Here is a 14,421-nt window from a genome sequence, read left to right as displayed (position 1 = left end):
TAATTTGCATATTTAAAGTGCAAGAGATCGTAAAAGCAACGCAATTCGATGCAATTTGTACAAGGCGGCCTTCTTACTAGCAACTAAATGTTCTGTGCGGCACTGTATGTATATAGCAAATAATTACAAATAAGAAACTACGTTTTTTGTGCAGAGTTGGTTACAGCGACCGGAACGATAACATAATTCTGCATAGAGGAGGATCACGTAAAATTCGTTAAAATGAAAACACGATTTTTTGGTTGCATCAATTTTGTAGGAAATCAAAACGAAGGTTGTCGAAGGGGGATAAAGTGAAAGGGAAGGAAAAAGGACCTAAAAGAAAGCAGAAAAAAAGTAGTAAGAACTTTGATCTAATGAACCAAACTTTCTCCCGGGTTGAGTGCCCCCCTTTAATACTCTTTTCTCTTTTGAGGAGGGTGCATGGGCTCAATGTGTTTAGGGTGAGGATGAGGACAGTTGGGCCCTAATTGACAGAAGCCTGCAAGGAATCGTTCACAGATAGGCCCCTTCCTAACATGTTTTCCTCGACAAATGGGACCCAAGGGACAGAAGCCCATGTTGTACCAAGCACAGACGCCAACTTGCTTACTGGGATCAAGATGCAGATATAAACACTCTTCGCCATTGGAACACCAACCTCTTTCCGCATAGAAATGACAAGGAGGCATTTTTTTTAGATTGTATTCATGCAAAAACTCACATTGATTTCCTTTTTTACAGAGACCTCTCAGCCTAAAGGAGTTAGTACGTAATGTGCTCGCGTCATTTAGTTCTGAGGGAGCGTAGAACGACGAGAAACGATCCCCACAGAACATCTTCTCCATCGATTCCCGTCCTTCGTCTCCGTCGCTCACTTACCAATGCTTGCATACGACACTGCCCATTTTTGAGCCATTTTCTCGAGCATTCTGATGGGCGTCGTAACGTGCTGAGTAGTCAAACTGATGGTGTCTTTCTAAATAGTCGTCAAATTTAAACCGTACAGGCGTAAAATCGGCCGCAATAGCCTTTTCTTTAATGAATTCTGTCATGTTCGCCTGTGTGCCTGTCATGTTTTTCTCGAGGTGATTTACTTTTGGTGGTTGGTTTATGGTGGTGAGTTTCATCTGACCCTTTTTAGTTTAAACGTCTGCCACGTGGCAAATTAAGCGACAGGGTCCAACACCATGACGTCGCTCCCAGAATAGGATGTGTCATTATTTGTATATTCGTATATTAAATAATTATTAAAAAGTTCTGTCGAGGTGCTGTTGAACGTCCTCAAAGATATGTGAACCCATGTATCTAGTATCGTATGTAGCAGCAATATTATCATATGCATTGTGCAATTGGTTTGGTCATGAAAGGAGGGGTGGTCGTTCGTTGTACAATGCTTGATGATTGACTCATTAAATCATAAATGCTCCAAGGAGAGCCAAGCTGGTTGCACCAACGCCAATCATGAAGGGGTCGTAGTTTGGATGGCGACGATGACGAGAACCGAATGGACCGGCGCCGTGGGCCGCGTACGTCTCATCGTTTCGCAGAGTGCCTTCTTGCAAAGGCTCTCCGTGAGCCCGGTTAGCGCCAGTCTCGGCGTAATAATTGTAGGGAACACCATAGCCCCCATAGGCACCATAGCCAACGGGTTGCTTAAAGTCATCAGCAAGGTCATGCGCAAATTCTTTCGCATAATACTTCGACCGGTCCTTGAACTTCTTTGTCTTGTAGGACGTTTTTTGTCCTAGACTGCGGTAAAAGTCTTTCTTAAAGGGTGCCTTCATTATGTCTCTATTCCGTTTTTTGTTTTCATTAATGGAGTGGACAGCTGCTGCGGCGTACGAACGTTCCTTCATACTTGTATTCGAGGAAACCGGCATTGCAGCGTTATTTTGTCGACGTTCGTACACACGAGGATCCATCTCTACCGCAACATCTTCGGGACGAACAGCAGTAGCTGCTCCTGTTGCACCAGGATAAACCCTTGTGCTACTGCTGCTACTGCTGCCCGATTGCACCTGATCGTAGGAGGGAATCTCTTCACAAGCAACATTTCCGTGCTCCGGGTAAGGTGTATAAGGCGGGGGTTCTTCTTCTGTACGATGCTGTCTTCTTCGAAAAGTCGGCATCACAATAAGTAATGTAAAAAAATAATAAAAATAAAAAAGGTTCAAGCGGAACTGTAGTGAAAGTTTTGTTAGCAATTTCACAGTGGCAGCAGACTTATTTATACCCGAGTTTTACGTATAACGTTTTGGATTTCTGCGGCATTCTGACGTATATGGCGACAATATTGCACTGCGTAAAACGGCAAATGCGAAAATAAGCGAAAAGCTTAAACCATCACGTGAGTTCTTAAATAGAAGACGCGCTCACCACCTATAATGAAACATGAAAACACGCTGTGAACGAGTCCTCCGGCCTGGTGAAATCGTCATCTACAACCTGTAGACTTAGTTGTTCTGTTGAAACGCCGTGTTTCTGATTACCTCTCAATTAACCAGTTCTTGATAGTACCTTTTTTGTTTTCTTCAAAACTGTCTCCTCAAAATGCCGATTAATTTGGGTCTTACGCGTATGTTAAAGCTGCTAAAGCTCTTGGGAAATCCACAAGAGTCATTTTTGGCTGTTCAGGTCGCTGGAACAAACGGAAAGGGAAGCATTTGTACTTACATTTACACATCACTCTTACAAGCATCCTACAAAGTTGGTCGTTACACAAGTCCGTACTTCGTAGACCCCCGAGACAGTATTTCTATCAATGGATCAAAAGCTAGCAAAGTTCTGTTTAACGAGTGCTGGAACAAGGTGAACGAGACGAATCTTCGCCATCATACTGAAGCTACGGAATTTGAGTTGCTTACTGCTACAGCGTTTGAGTGCTTTCATCGGTCCAATGTTCGCATTGCAGTCATCGAGACGGGTCTTGGTGGACGATTGGACGCAACAAACGTGTTTGAGGAGCCACTTGTGTCTGTACTCGCCAAGATTGGTCTTGATCACCAGTTCTTCTTGGGAAATACGCTTGCTGAAATTGCAAGAGAGAAAGCCGGAATCATGAAAGCCAAAGTTCCTTGCGTCATTGATGGTACAAACGATCCTACCGTTTTGGATGCTGTGCGTCAAGTGGCCGAGTCGTTGTCTGCCGGTCCTGTGCATGCTGTTACGGCCCAACCGGTCAAGGACGATGAACACAAATGGATCGTCAACACGCCCAACTGGGGTGAAAACGTTTATGAAACGAGTCTTAACGGAGCTTACCAAGGCGCTAATCTGGCATGTGCCGTTACTGCACTTGATATTATCTCCAACTCTGTTCCACTCATGCTTCCTCACGTTGTAGCCGGTTTAAAGCACACACACTGGCCGGGACGTCTTGACATTCAAGAACTTCCTGACGTGGGCAGAATTGTCTTTGATGGTGCGCACAATGAAAATGCCGCCATTGAGCTTTCTAAGTATATTGAGGAGCACCGTAAACCCGGTCAGTCAGTTACATGGGTAATGGCTTTCACCTCAACAAAGGATGTTCTGGGGATTATTAAGACTCTTGTGAAGCCTGGCGATTGTATTGCCGCTACTACTTTTCCAGATGTTGCGGGTATGCCGTGGATTCATGCAAAGCCAACTGCGTCTATCGCCAAAATTGCCGCCTCTCTCAATCTTCCCTGTGAGGAATTCTCCGACAATTGGCACGGAGCCATCGATTACGCGGTTGAGAGAACCCCAAACAATGTGATTGTTTGTGGTAGCTTGTACCTTCTCGGCCGTGTATTCCTGTATTATGGATTAGAATGAAAAATGTGAAGGAAACGAACAATGGTCCACAATGGAGTTACGCACGATTAAACAACCCCTTAGAACAATAAATTATTTGATCTTTTTGGATTTTTATGAAATTATGTTTTCGTTCAGCAAGTCTCGTTTTCCCTGTCAAAGATTACTGCCGCTTAAACTAAATAAAGTTGATCGCAATCTTATCTTATCTTATCGAGACCTACTCCTGCTGCTGTTCCTGCCTCGATAGAAAGTAGACAAGAAACAAAAACAACACCTATCAACTGCAACTTTTTGTTTCATTTGTTTCATTATCGTGGAGAATATGTCCGGGAAACCAAGTCACCAAGAAGGCACGTCGTGAGCAGTTCCCCAAGAGTCCTGCTTAGGCTTAACTTTTCATAAAAACAAATATTCTAACGTAACGTTTTAGTCATTCAATCTCAGTACAATGCGTACAAAGCAAACCTGCAGCAAGTTGCGCAAAAAATCGTTGACTTGGAGACGGATTTAGATGAACACAAGTATGTTTTTCACAGCCCAAGTTCAATTGCTTACACATACTCCAGGTTGGTAATTGACACGCTGGAGAAAACGGACAAGGATAGAAAGTGCTACAGAATGATCAATGGTGTGCTGGCCGAACGTAAAGTCGAAACGGTTCTTCCTATTCTTCAAACTACAAGTAACGGGGTATGGAACACATACATACATACACATGCACACGCTATCAAGCAATATGTAACTGACGCGCTAACCTTTCTGAAGATTAAAACGGCCATGGAGCGACTGGTGGAACAGTACAAGCAGCTCGAAAAAGAGTTTAACGAGTTTCAAAAGAAGAATCACATCCAAGTCATTCGTCAGTAGACGGCGTCAAACAAAACCGTCTTCTTGAAGGAATATAACTACACGAAGGGTGGTAGGAGTGATGTTGAAGGGAGGTGGGGTATAGTAGACATGGTAGAGGGGAAACGTGTGCGTTAAGAGGACGAGAGAATCCATGTAGTACATTTACAATTCGTCTATCGAGACAGAAGAAGAAGAGGGAAGGGAAACCGAAGAGATAGACGTAGAAACCGGTTTTGACTCGTCAACATTAGTGACGGCGTCTTCGTTGGGGGCACTTTCTTTTTCTTCTTTCTCATCATCCTCTTCTTTTGTTGAAGTCGCGACTTCAACAACTGGATGGCAAACGATATTCTGCACATCAGAAAGGTCCGACCGACGAAAGGGTTCTAATCCGCACAAAGCAGGGACGTGAATCGTCATGGAATAAGAACACGTTGAAAGCTCAGTGTACCAAGCAATTCGTGGAGCGTCACCGTCATCGACACATTCGTACTGAACCAATGTCTGACGAGGTTTTCCCGTCAAATCACACTTTGTGCCGTTGATCCATTCTATTTGAAGAGAACGTTTAGTACCGGACTTGCGAACGGTCCAAGCACCAATACTGCTTCTTTCAATTACGGGAGCTATACCCAAGTCATAATAATTTTGTGCTGCTTGCTTGTCATCTTCGTAATGGAACTGACGAATGGAGGTGTCGTGACAATACTCATATGTCCAGTATCCATTGGGCTAAGAATGTGTTAGTGAGATTCGAGAGAAAAAAAAAAAAGGGAAAGGAAATGACAAGCGTAAAGCTGATGAAAGGGTCTCAGACCCACATCAGATCCCATCCCGTTCAACATACGTCTAACAAACACACTCCTCCGAGAGTCCGAATAGCCTGAAGTCCTTGTTCTACGACTTCGTCGTCAGTGCTGTGCGAAGCACCATTGTTGAAAGTCTCAATGACACCTTTCCATTGAGGATATGTACAGAGAAACTCTTCGTTGCCGACACGAAGATATTGTGTGTTCTGAGTCTCGGGAGTCTCCTGAACCAGCTGTTCGGCACGTTCTTTTGTCAATTCATCTGTGCTCCAGACAAACGAATACTTTGGGTAGGCAAATATCTAAAACCCGTCAGAATTTCTTCGTTCGAAAACCAATTCCTACGAACTCACATCTTCGTAATTCAATAAGGAGCATGCCGCAAGCGAAAATAAGCTCAAAACAGTAAAACGCCGCATATTCGTGGAAATGGTAATATCCAGTATGGAAGGGGGATAGTGGGGTGCAGGGAGGGTGTGGTAAGCAGGATAGGACGGTTGAAGGAGGGTGTGGTAAACCAGATACGGTGTTGGTGTGTATACCATTAAGTTACAATAGCGAAGTGTAAGGTGCTACGCAAAACAGTTTTATGTACCACAGCAAACCTCCCCATGCTTCGTTATTCATCTTAAGAAAGCACTTCGCACTCCACTATACAGAATAAGACAGCTCACTTCAGCTCGCTACATGATTCTACGCTTCGCGTTCCTCTCCTAATACACACCATGAACCAACAAATCGGCTTGGAGGACCTGGAAACACGCGCGTTCACGGAGGGAAGGACGCGCGCTACCAAAGAACAGGCCGCGTATTTTGCGGAAAAAGAACGAGAAACCCGTCTCGCCGAGCTCAAAGTCCCCGTCGAAGATGTCGGCGTCCGCGAGGCTCTCAGGGCCCTGAAACAGCCTGTGACGCTGTTTGGAGAAAACGCGCTCGACCGCCGTCTACGCCTGCAGCAGCTCATGTACGAAGCCGCGGAGAAGGCGGGGTTTCCGCGGACCACAACCGAGTCACCCGCGGAATCGATGGACGTAGACGCGGAATCCGAGAGCTATATCCGCGGCACACCCGAACTTCTAGAAACGCGGAAATGGTTGCTGAGAGATTCGCTGCAGCGGGCGTCGCGGCGGCTGGCGGCGGAGCGAGTTCGATTCGCTGAGCCGGCGTCAGAAAAGCTCGTTGCCCACCGTGACGCTGTGGATGTCTGGCGAAAAGTGGAGCCGGTGGCTTCACAAGTTGTCGGCGAACGGCCTACGTCGGTCGTGCGACTGACGGGCGACGCTAAAATGTTCGCCAGTGGTAACTGGAGCGGGCAGGTCAAGATCTGGGACACGACATCTATGTCCGAACAGCGGCTGTACCGGGGACACACTGACCGAGTCAGCGGCGTGGACTGGCATCCTGCCGTTTCCAGCTGGGATTCCAACTCTGAACGCGTCTGTCTCGCTAGCGGGGCAGCCGACAACCTTGTTTGTCTGTGGTCGGGTGCCAGCGCTACCCCGCTTCGCGTCCTGCGGGGTCACCTTGCACGTGTTGGTCGCGTGGCCTTTCACCCTGGGGGCACGCTTCTCGCCTCCGCATCCTATGACACAACCTGGCGGATGTGGGATGTGGAGCAGGGGACGGAGCTGCTGATGCAGGAGGGTCACGCTGAGGGAGTTGCTTCGGTAGCCTGGCAGGGCGACGGATCTTTGCTGGCGTCTGGTGGTTTGGATGCCATTGGCCGCGTGTGGGACGTTCGCACGGGCCAATCGGTCATGGTGCTGGATGCGCACGCCAGTGCCATCGTGTGCATGGACTGGGCACCCAACGGCTATCAGCTGGTGACCGGTTCGGTGGACGACACAGCCCGTGTGTGGGACGTACGAAAGGTCACACAGTCATGCATGATTCCGGCTCACAAAAGCCTTGTTTCCGACGTTCGCTTCGTCAGAGGCGCGGAGTACGAAGCTGCTTGTCTCGTCACCAGCGGCTACGACGGACACGTTCGTGTCTGGGACACGCTTGACTGGTCGCTTGTTCACGACTTTGAGATCCCCGAGTCCAAAGTAATGTCCGTGGACGCCAGCATTGTGGACAAGAAGCGAGGTCCTGTTCTCGTGTCCAGCGGTTTCGACCGCACCGCCCGGCTGTTCACGGGCGAGTTTGCGTGAGGCAGGACGGAGAGAATGAAGGGAACGAAAAGACGAAGAAACGAAGAAGACGAGGAGAACGACAAAACTGGCGGGATACCAGACGAAAAATATCCGCATCCAGGCACGATGCTATTGTAATGTTACTACTAATGAACGGCACCCAACACTGCAACAATTCCTCTTCCCCCACACCCCACCTGACCGCCCACTCGACCCCACTTAACCCGAAACCCAATATTTATTAAACAAGAAACAAAACCAACGCATGGGCAGAAACGTTGGCAGACCTCTCGGCCAAAACATTTTCATCACGTCGACATCACAAGAGTGCTGTCGCTGATGGTTGCCAGTGCCAGCGACAAACACCCAAAACGAACTTACTGAAAAAACAGAAACAATCACAGACACCGTGCACTGTGCGTGCACCGTGTGTACATCTTGCTCAAGCTGCCCTCTCAGTGCGATTGCGTCCGCCCTCTGGCTCAGTGGGCAGCCGCAGCAGGAGCAGCAGAAGCGGTGCTTGCAGCCGGTGCCGTGTTCTGCCGCGCAAGACGCTTGGCCTGGTAGTTTTTGACAGCACTCTTGACAGCATCCTCGGCAAGCATCGAGCAGTGCAACTTGACGGGCGGCAGACACAGCTCACGTGCAATCTCCACATTCTTGATCTTCGAGGCTTCCTCCAACGTCATGCCCTTCACCAGGGTGGTGACGTAGGACGACGAGGCAATTGCGCTGCCACAGCCGAATGTCTTAAACTTTACGTCTTCGATGACGCCATTCTCGTCCACGCGAATGGCAAGTCGCATGACGTCACCGCACGCAGGGGCACCGACGAGGCCGATGCCGACGTTCGGGTCGCTCTGGGGGAGCGTGCCGACATTCCGCGGGTTGTTGTAGTGGTCCATGACGTTTTTGTGATAGAGCCGACGAGCCGCGGGGAAAACGAGGGATGGCGCCGCGGGGCGGGCTGCCAGCCGAGCCGAGGGAAGAATGTGCTTAGCCGCGGGAAGGGCACTTGCCAGCACGCGAGTTAATCTGATAGAACGGAGCATGTGAACAATATGTGGGGGTGAGAAGAGGGGGTCTAATGAAAAGGCTTCCGCAGAGTGTTCGAGATTCAAGCTTCACCTGTGGTCCGTGGGAGTATGCGAGCGTAGCTAACGGAGGGTTGGCGGTGTCTGGCGGGTGTAACGGGGACACCTCCGTGAGGCAGTCGCATATATAAGTCAACAAACCCTAACCCTGGACTCCTCATCAGATAAGAAGTTGAGTAACCTTATTTGCTGCACGCTACGATAGCCGACGAATGAGGACGCGATATCGGTTGGATATGACATCACGGGTTGCGCAAACGTGAGACGCTCGCAGTGGCGAGGAAGGGCGAGGCGGAAAAGTCGCGGTATCTGATGCCGATATCTGATAAGGGGTGGAAGTGGGCGACATGTGGGCGACCTCGTCGCCCACATGGGGGCGCCTCTCTCAGGTGGGATTCGTGTGGCGGTCTCGTGGGGGCGTCTTCACAAGTGGGATTGGGGTGGGCTCCCTCGTCACCCAATCCAATACCCCATGTCTCTCTTCTCGTCCATAGAAGCGCGTCTGCACCACCAAAAGCGCGTCCTCGTCGCTGTCGCCGGTGGCCCGGGCTCGGGAAAGTCGACGCTGGTTGCGCAGCTCGTGCAGCAATGGAACACGCGCTCCGAATCTGGCTCTGCTGTTGCTGTCCCCATGGACGGTTTCCACTACCCCCTTGCCTACCTCGACTCCTTGGAGAACGCGGAAGAAGCGCGGGCCCGCCGCGGAGCTCATTGGACTTTCGACGCGTCCAAGTTCTGTGCACTCGTGCACCAACTCCGCGAACGCACGGACGCACCGGTCTATGCGCCGTCGTTTGACCACAGCGTTGGAGACCCGGTGGAGAAGGACATAGAAGTGCTCCCGTGCCACACGGTGGTGTTTCTCGAAGGCAATTACCTCTTGCTCGACCTTCCTCCGTGGTCGGAAGCTGCTCGCATGTATGATATCCGCGTCTTCTTGCCCATTGACGTTGCTACGGCCCGTGAACGACTTGTCCGAAGACACATGCTTGCGGGACTCGCGAAAACGCGTGAAGAAGCTGAAAAACGCGCGGATTCCAACGATTTGCCCAACCTCCTGTTTGTTCAGCAGCACCTCCTGCATCCCGACCTTGTATGGGACTCCACGACCTCATCCACCTCCGAGGGTTCGCCGTACTGAGTCCGATCAGGTTCGCCGGAGATGGCCGAAAATCACGGGCCCCTACTACAGCCTAGGGGGGCCACGGAGAGGTTCTCGGTGATCTCAGGGCTGCAATGCTGGCTGGGACGGTGACCTTGCTCGGCGACTTTGCAGACGCTTCCGGACACCACTTCTCCGGATACAGGGTGGTGGGAATGCACATGTGTGGTGGACCCGTCCGCCTAATACTCCGCCCAGTACTCCGCCTGCCCGCTTGTTGGCACAGCGTTCCGCCGCAAATCTCCTTATTCTCGGTGAGCAGGCTCGGCGATCCCTCTGGTGTTTCGGTCTTCAGACTCGGTGACCTGGCTGCTACCTCTTTCTCTCCAACTGCCTTTCTTACTCCTGATCGTTGTAAATCTCGCTTTCGCTTTGTATTCTGTGTATTCTGCCCCTCGTCCCGCCACCGTCTTGCGATGGAAAACGCTTAATTTGACACCCGGTTCCTTTGCTCACAGCCTTGATGCCTCAATCATCGTCTTCCTCAAACAATCACGAGTCAGTACCTAATCCGCCTTCCACACACCCAACCCGCCCTCCTCTCCGTCGTCGTGTTTCTGAACCGTCGAAAAATTCGCTTGTCTGGCACAGTTTTTATGATGACGCCCAAAAGCTACTGGACCAGACGGACAACAATTCAGCTTCAGTCATCTCTGAGGCGAATCCAGGGCCTGCGTCAGACGCCACGAAGACTTCAGAGACAAAAGAAAATGACGACACCACTAAATCCCTGTCAGCTCCAGAATCTAACGAACGGGGTCTTCCGCCAGTTCTTGGTTCAGCAGCAGCAGCAGCTACTACCTCATCATCATCATCAACATCAACATCGACATCATCCTCCTCTTCCCTCTCCATAACTACGACCAATGCCCCGGGTCCACACGAGCTCTCTCACGTAGGGACCAATTGTACAGTACGACGCCCTGTCTTTGTCGGGGCCGACGATTGTGAACTGAAAAACGCTACCATGTATACTCGCGTCGATTACCTTTCCTACGACTGGAAAGAAGACGACATCTGGGCTAGTTGGCGCGAGGTAACCCGAATAAAAAACGACTACGAGAACGGGATCCGTCTCGAAAATGCCTCTTGGCGCACGTGGGCCAAAGCTAAAAATCACCTCAAAACTATTTCTCCGGAAACCCTGAATTGGCTAAAAGAGTGCGATGTGACCTGGCTCTATGGCCCGTTGCTCCATTCGTCGCTGTCTCATCCGGACTCGCTCGACCATGTCGTGTCTTCGTCGTCTCGGACACACGCCGCCGACGTTCCCCACGAAACAGCCTCGGTGGGCGCCAATTCTCGTATTCCTCCCCTCGTTCCCGGCAGTCCAGGCCGGCGCTCCAAGTCGAAGGATTGCATGTCGCCACACCGCACCATGAAGCCCATACTGAAGCACAGAAGTGCCTCTGAATTGCTCCTTACCGGCAGGAACCTGGGCTTCCGTCTGTCGCCCAAAAGCGAGTTTAGTCGCTACCAACTCCCTTCGCCCTCGTTGCCCTTTGCGCGTATGGACAGCAGTAGTGCGAAGGACAGTGCCAACAACGATTCTGCCTCGTCGAGCACTACTTCGAAGAACACCCGACGCATTCACTTCAACGACTGCGTTCAGCAGTGCATCGCTGTCGACTATGCCGACACAGATGCGATCACAACCGAGGATGATGACGGCGGCGACGGAGACAGCGACGCTACCCGGACGTCTTCGTCCCAGGAGTACCATGACACAGCCTTGGCTCCTCCGAGCTCCTCGTCCCCGCCGCCAAGCAGCTCCTCTCACAGCCGTCACCGGCCCATCATTGAGAAGTTGCCGGATTCAACCCTCAAGGGTGTCCGCGAACCCGAGCCGTATGGTCACTTGTCGGCGAGCGTATTGTGGGCGAAGAACGGTGCGAAGCCGTATGGCTACGCTGCTCGCAGTCGGTACAATGCCGGGCGCGTCGATGCCGATGGAGACCGTTTCGATTCTGAGGAGTATATCGAGGAGGAACCCAAGCAGGACATGTATGCCGAACTGAGCGGTTACGATGACGACGATGATTACGCTCCTCCTCCCGGCACATATTCTCGACGGACGTTTCCTGTCGCCGTGCAGCCACGAAACTACTATGATGACCATTATTCGAGTAGCTTTGATGAGTCACCTGTAAACAACTTTGAACATTACGATGAGGATGAAGAAGATGAAGACTACGACGACGACGATGATGACAACCAGTTCAGTGACAGTGACGAGGAAAATGTTTTTGTTGAGGATGTGGGTGTGGGACAAGCTACAAAAGTCCGCACTCCCATCCGTGAATATGTGCAGGACTCGCCTCGTATAGCAGCTCCCGTAGCAGTACCCGCTGCTGCTGCTGCTGCTGCAGACACTACAACAACCGCTGCCGCTCAGACGGCACCATCAAAGTCGAATACGGCTCCCATCTCGTCAGCCTCTAGTAGCTCCCCAGAAACTTCTGCCTATTCCTCCGCGCCCGTTTCCCCTACGCCCAAAGAGACTGTCGTTGCCGCGGGCAGTGTGAGTGATAGCGACCTAGCCTGTGAGCTTCCACTGACAGACTCAGAGCAACAAATACAGCGTCCCTCACGTACCACTTCTCCCTCTGGCGTCCATCCATACCCTGCTGGTGTAAGTCCAGTAATGTCGACGACGGCGACGACACTGCAGAGTGTGTCATCCTACGACAATCGCTCCAACATTGAGTCTGCCTCGACGGCGTCCGAAGACGGTCCATCCCTTCGTCACACCCGCAATCTTTCAGCAAGTATCTCCGGTTGTTTGTCGGCTTCCTCCCCCGACATCACACTCCCAAATCGTTCTTCCTCGGTGTCGGAGCCTCCCGCAAGTCCTCCCAGCAACACAGAGACTGATCTCTCGTCCACAAAAACAGCTGCAGAGGATCAGTACCAGTCGGATGGGTGGTTCTCACGGCTGTTTAAGAGCACCCTTCGCACTCTCAGCGGCTAACTGTCGCTGGTCGTCTCGAAATTTGGCGAGAAAGTCAACATTTGCCTGGAGAGAACGTATAACTCCCATTCTTATCCCTTTCTTCTTTTTTCTTCTCCTACGCACGCCCTTTTTTATATTTTTGTTTTGCTGTAATTTACGGTTTTGCAGCTTGCGATGAGTTTACAATCCCGCACAAAACTATCTGCCTTCTCAGTCTTCGAACTTTCAACATTATTAACGAGGGAAATGTATTTAGCTACAGAAGGTTGTTGAATGACAAACGTAGTGTTCTCCCACATTATCCACGAATACTATTCAAGAATTGAAATGAAATTTTATTATTTTACCTTAGATACTATGTGTAACGCGTACAGTGTTAAACCGAAACGACGAAAGCGCGCTAACAACCGCTGCACATCGTTACAGGTTCACCTGGCGCTAGTAGTGCTACTAGCCTCTGCCCAATTCTTCGTTTCGTCGCTACCTACCGCCAGAATCGTTCGGTTCTGCTGTGCCCCTTCCAGTGCTGGGACTGTCACGGAGAAATTTTCATGGTGGTGAGTTTTCGGAGAAACTCTTCCACAATGCTATAAAAGCTGGCTTTCGCCCCTCCTAAAAGTTGTCCTTCGCCTTACATTCATTCGACTCATCTACTTGTCTTTGATTGCACAGGCGAAGGGGCGAATCACAGGATAAACGTAAGTGAATTCCTCTGACTGGTCGCGGCGCGTCTTCTCGTGCACGCAATGATGTTTTTGTCAAACAAACTAGAGTTTGTGATGTACAACACATGATCTCAACCTTACTTGCTGAGCACAACAGCGACTGTCATTGTTCTTTTGGGCTAGGTGACTGACAGTTTTGCAGATGGACGCGTTTATGTGTTTGTGCATGTCTTGCTGGCTCTATTCGGTGGATGGAAGGGTATGTTTCCGATTCAACCATGAATTTCCTTGGTCGAAGAGTTTGGATTGTATGATGATACAAACATTTTTGGAATTACCGTCTCAGTGGGACCGCAATCCCACTCTGATGAAAAAATTGTGCTGCAACTTTTTACTGACTTGTCCAAACTCTTTCAACAAGTGATATTTATGGGATCTCTCGTTGTTACAATTGCTAACCTGAACCTAGCTCGAGTTGTGCGGTAAATGTCTGGTTGTTGTCTCTTGGTGGTTGTGATCGTGCTTCTTGAGCCATCCATTCGTCCTGTTGCTGTTTGACAGTATATTTGTGAATGGTAAGTCTTACTGCTTCTATAAGTTTTGCCAATGAGGAATTACTAGATGACGAGTCTGATGTCCATGACGAAACGACTCTATAAATTCCATTCATGCCTTACTGAGGCAAACATGAAGCATTTTCTTTCTTTGATCAATTTCTAACAATCATTAGTTCTGTGAATCGCTTCATTGTGGTCGGTGAGCTTCGTATTTAGCTGTCACTGTTCTCTGTCTCATGTTTAAAGTTGCTGGGAGGATGAATTCGAAAAACAAAGACAAGCATATGTCTGATATCGTGAAGATAGACTTTTTCGTGTCTGACCTACCATCTTTGTGCATGACTGATAAGAGCAGTTGTATGGGTGACTCGAAGCGAATGGAAATGACTTGGTGTGCGGGTTTGCGGCTGGTTTGGAACTGTTGTTTTCTTTCGC

General features: G+C 49.9%; 10 protein-coding genes across 10 annotated transcripts; 5 read left to right on the top strand and 5 right to left on the bottom strand.

Annotated features, from left to right (window-relative positions):
- Positions 1-7: 7 nt before the first annotated feature.
- On the bottom strand, positions 8-1,109 carry SJAG_00527 (zinc finger protein Yth1). The gene is made up of 2 exons (XM_002171768.2): positions 862-1,109; positions 8-735 (listed from the first exon to the last, which is right to left on the bottom strand). Exons 1-2 carry the CDS (start codon positions 1,032-1,034, stop codon positions 393-395), a joined length of 516 nt encoding a protein of 171 aa, XP_002171804.1. The 5' UTR covers positions 1,035-1,109; the 3' UTR covers positions 8-392.
- A 117-nt stretch (positions 1,110-1,226) lies between these two features.
- Positions 1,227-2,222, bottom strand: SJAG_00528 (hypothetical protein). Its single transcript, XM_002171769.2, has one exon. It carries the CDS (start codon positions 2,109-2,111, stop codon positions 1,392-1,394), a length of 720 nt encoding a protein of 239 aa, XP_002171805.1. The 5' UTR covers positions 2,112-2,222; the 3' UTR covers positions 1,227-1,391.
- A 135-nt stretch (positions 2,223-2,357) lies between these two features.
- On the top strand, positions 2,358-3,988 carry SJAG_00529 (folylpolyglutamate synthase). Its single transcript, XM_002171770.2, has one exon. The coding sequence runs from the start codon at positions 2,533-2,535 to the stop codon at positions 3,778-3,780; it is 1,248 nt and encodes a 415-aa protein (XP_002171806.1). The 5' UTR covers positions 2,358-2,532; the 3' UTR covers positions 3,781-3,988.
- A 269-nt stretch (positions 3,989-4,257) lies between these two features.
- Positions 4,258-4,629, top strand: SJAG_05191 (prefoldin subunit 2; the record flags this gene model as incomplete). Its single annotated transcript, XM_002171771.1, has 1 exon — positions 4,258-4,629. The coding sequence occupies one exon, from the start codon at positions 4,258-4,260 to the stop codon at positions 4,627-4,629; it is 372 nt and encodes a 123-aa protein (XP_002171807.1).
- SJAG_00530 (sensor for misfolded ER glycoproteins Yos9) lies at positions 4,371-5,913 on the bottom strand. Its single transcript, XM_002171772.2, has 3 exons — positions 5,774-5,913; positions 5,459-5,722; positions 4,371-5,343 (listed from the first exon to the last, which is right to left on the bottom strand). Exons 1-3 carry the CDS (start codon positions 5,837-5,839, stop codon positions 4,774-4,776), a joined length of 900 nt encoding a protein of 299 aa, XP_002171808.1. The 5' UTR covers positions 5,840-5,913; the 3' UTR covers positions 4,371-4,773.
- Positions 5,914-6,131: 218 nt separating this feature from the next.
- Positions 6,132-8,537, top strand: SJAG_00531 (U4/U6 X U5 tri-snRNP complex subunit Prp4 family protein). The gene has a single exon (XM_002171773.2). It carries the CDS (start codon positions 6,146-6,148, stop codon positions 7,571-7,573), a length of 1,428 nt encoding a protein of 475 aa, XP_002171809.1. The 5' UTR covers positions 6,132-6,145; the 3' UTR covers positions 7,574-8,537.
- Positions 7,775-8,784, bottom strand: SJAG_00532 (iron-sulfur cluster assembly scaffold protein Isu1). Its single transcript, XM_002171774.2, has one exon. The coding sequence runs from the start codon at positions 8,605-8,607 to the stop codon at positions 8,038-8,040; it is 570 nt and encodes a 189-aa protein (XP_002171810.1). The 5' UTR covers positions 8,608-8,784; the 3' UTR covers positions 7,775-8,037.
- Positions 8,785-9,049: 265 nt separating this feature from the next.
- On the top strand, positions 9,050-10,186 carry SJAG_00533 (nicotinamide riboside kinase). Its single transcript, XM_002171775.2, has one exon. The coding sequence runs from the start codon at positions 9,122-9,124 to the stop codon at positions 9,788-9,790; it is 669 nt and encodes a 222-aa protein (XP_002171811.1). The 5' UTR covers positions 9,050-9,121; the 3' UTR covers positions 9,791-10,186.
- On the top strand, positions 10,120-13,119 carry SJAG_00534 (protein phosphatase regulatory subunit Reg1). The gene has a single exon (XM_002171776.2). It carries the CDS (start codon positions 10,275-10,277, stop codon positions 12,780-12,782), a length of 2,508 nt encoding a protein of 835 aa, XP_002171812.1. The 5' UTR covers positions 10,120-10,274; the 3' UTR covers positions 12,783-13,119.
- Positions 13,113-14,099, bottom strand: SJAG_00535 (hypothetical protein; the record flags this gene model as incomplete). The annotated part of the gene is made up of 3 exons (XM_002171777.1): positions 13,113-13,174; positions 13,400-13,531; positions 13,889-14,099. The coding sequence occupies 3 exons, from the start codon at positions 14,097-14,099 to the stop codon at positions 13,113-13,115; spliced, it is 405 nt and encodes a 134-aa protein (XP_002171813.1).
- Between the last annotated feature and the right edge of the window lie 322 nt (positions 14,100-14,421).

Source organism: Schizosaccharomyces japonicus, assembly GCF_000149845.2.
Source record: "Schizosaccharomyces japonicus yFS275 unplaced genomic scaffold supercont5.1, whole genome shotgun sequence".
Classification (NCBI taxonomy): Eukaryota; Fungi; Ascomycota; class Schizosaccharomycetes; order Schizosaccharomycetales; family Schizosaccharomycetaceae; genus Schizosaccharomyces; species Schizosaccharomyces japonicus.
Note: the sequence above shows the minus strand (reverse complement) of the source record. Positions and strands in the feature narration are given on the sequence as shown.

What these genes read in the sequence shown, in the direction of transcription:
- SJAG_00527 (XM_002171768.2), bottom strand. Translation starts at nt 1,034, where the DNA reads ATGACAGAATTCATTAAAGAAAAGGCTATTGCGGCCGATTTTACGCCT. An exon ending in AGTGTCGTATGCAAGCATTG is followed by an intron (nt 736 to 861) that starts GTAAGTGAGCGA and finishes TAACTCCTTTAG; the next exon opens with GCTGAGAGGTCTCTGTAAAA.
- SJAG_00528 (XM_002171769.2), bottom strand. Translation starts at nt 2,111, where the DNA reads ATGCCGACTTTTCGAAGAAGACAGCATCGTACAGAAGAAGAACCCCCG.
- SJAG_00529 (XM_002171770.2), top strand. Translation starts at nt 2,533, where the DNA reads ATGCCGATTAATTTGGGTCTTACGCGTATGTTAAAGCTGCTAAAGCTC.
- SJAG_00530 (XM_002171772.2), bottom strand. Translation starts at nt 5,839, where the DNA reads ATGCGGCGTTTTACTGTTTTGAGCTTATTTTCGCTTGCGGCATGCTCC. An exon ending in CCTTATTGAATTACGAAGAT is followed by an intron (nt 5,723 to 5,773) that starts GTGAGTTCGTAG and finishes GACGGGTTTTAG; the next exon opens with ATATTTGCCTACCCAAAGTA. An exon ending in GAGGAGTGTGTTTGTTAGAC is followed by an intron (nt 5,344 to 5,458) that starts GTATGTTGAACG and finishes ACACATTCTTAG; the next exon opens with CCCAATGGATACTGGACATA.
- SJAG_00531 (XM_002171773.2), top strand. Translation starts at nt 6,146, where the DNA reads ATGAACCAACAAATCGGCTTGGAGGACCTGGAAACACGCGCGTTCACG.
- SJAG_00532 (XM_002171774.2), bottom strand. Translation starts at nt 8,607, where the DNA reads ATGCTCCGTTCTATCAGATTAACTCGCGTGCTGGCAAGTGCCCTTCCC.
- SJAG_00533 (XM_002171775.2), top strand. Translation starts at nt 9,122, where the DNA reads ATGTCTCTCTTCTCGTCCATAGAAGCGCGTCTGCACCACCAAAAGCGC.
- SJAG_00534 (XM_002171776.2), top strand. Translation starts at nt 10,275, where the DNA reads ATGCCTCAATCATCGTCTTCCTCAAACAATCACGAGTCAGTACCTAAT.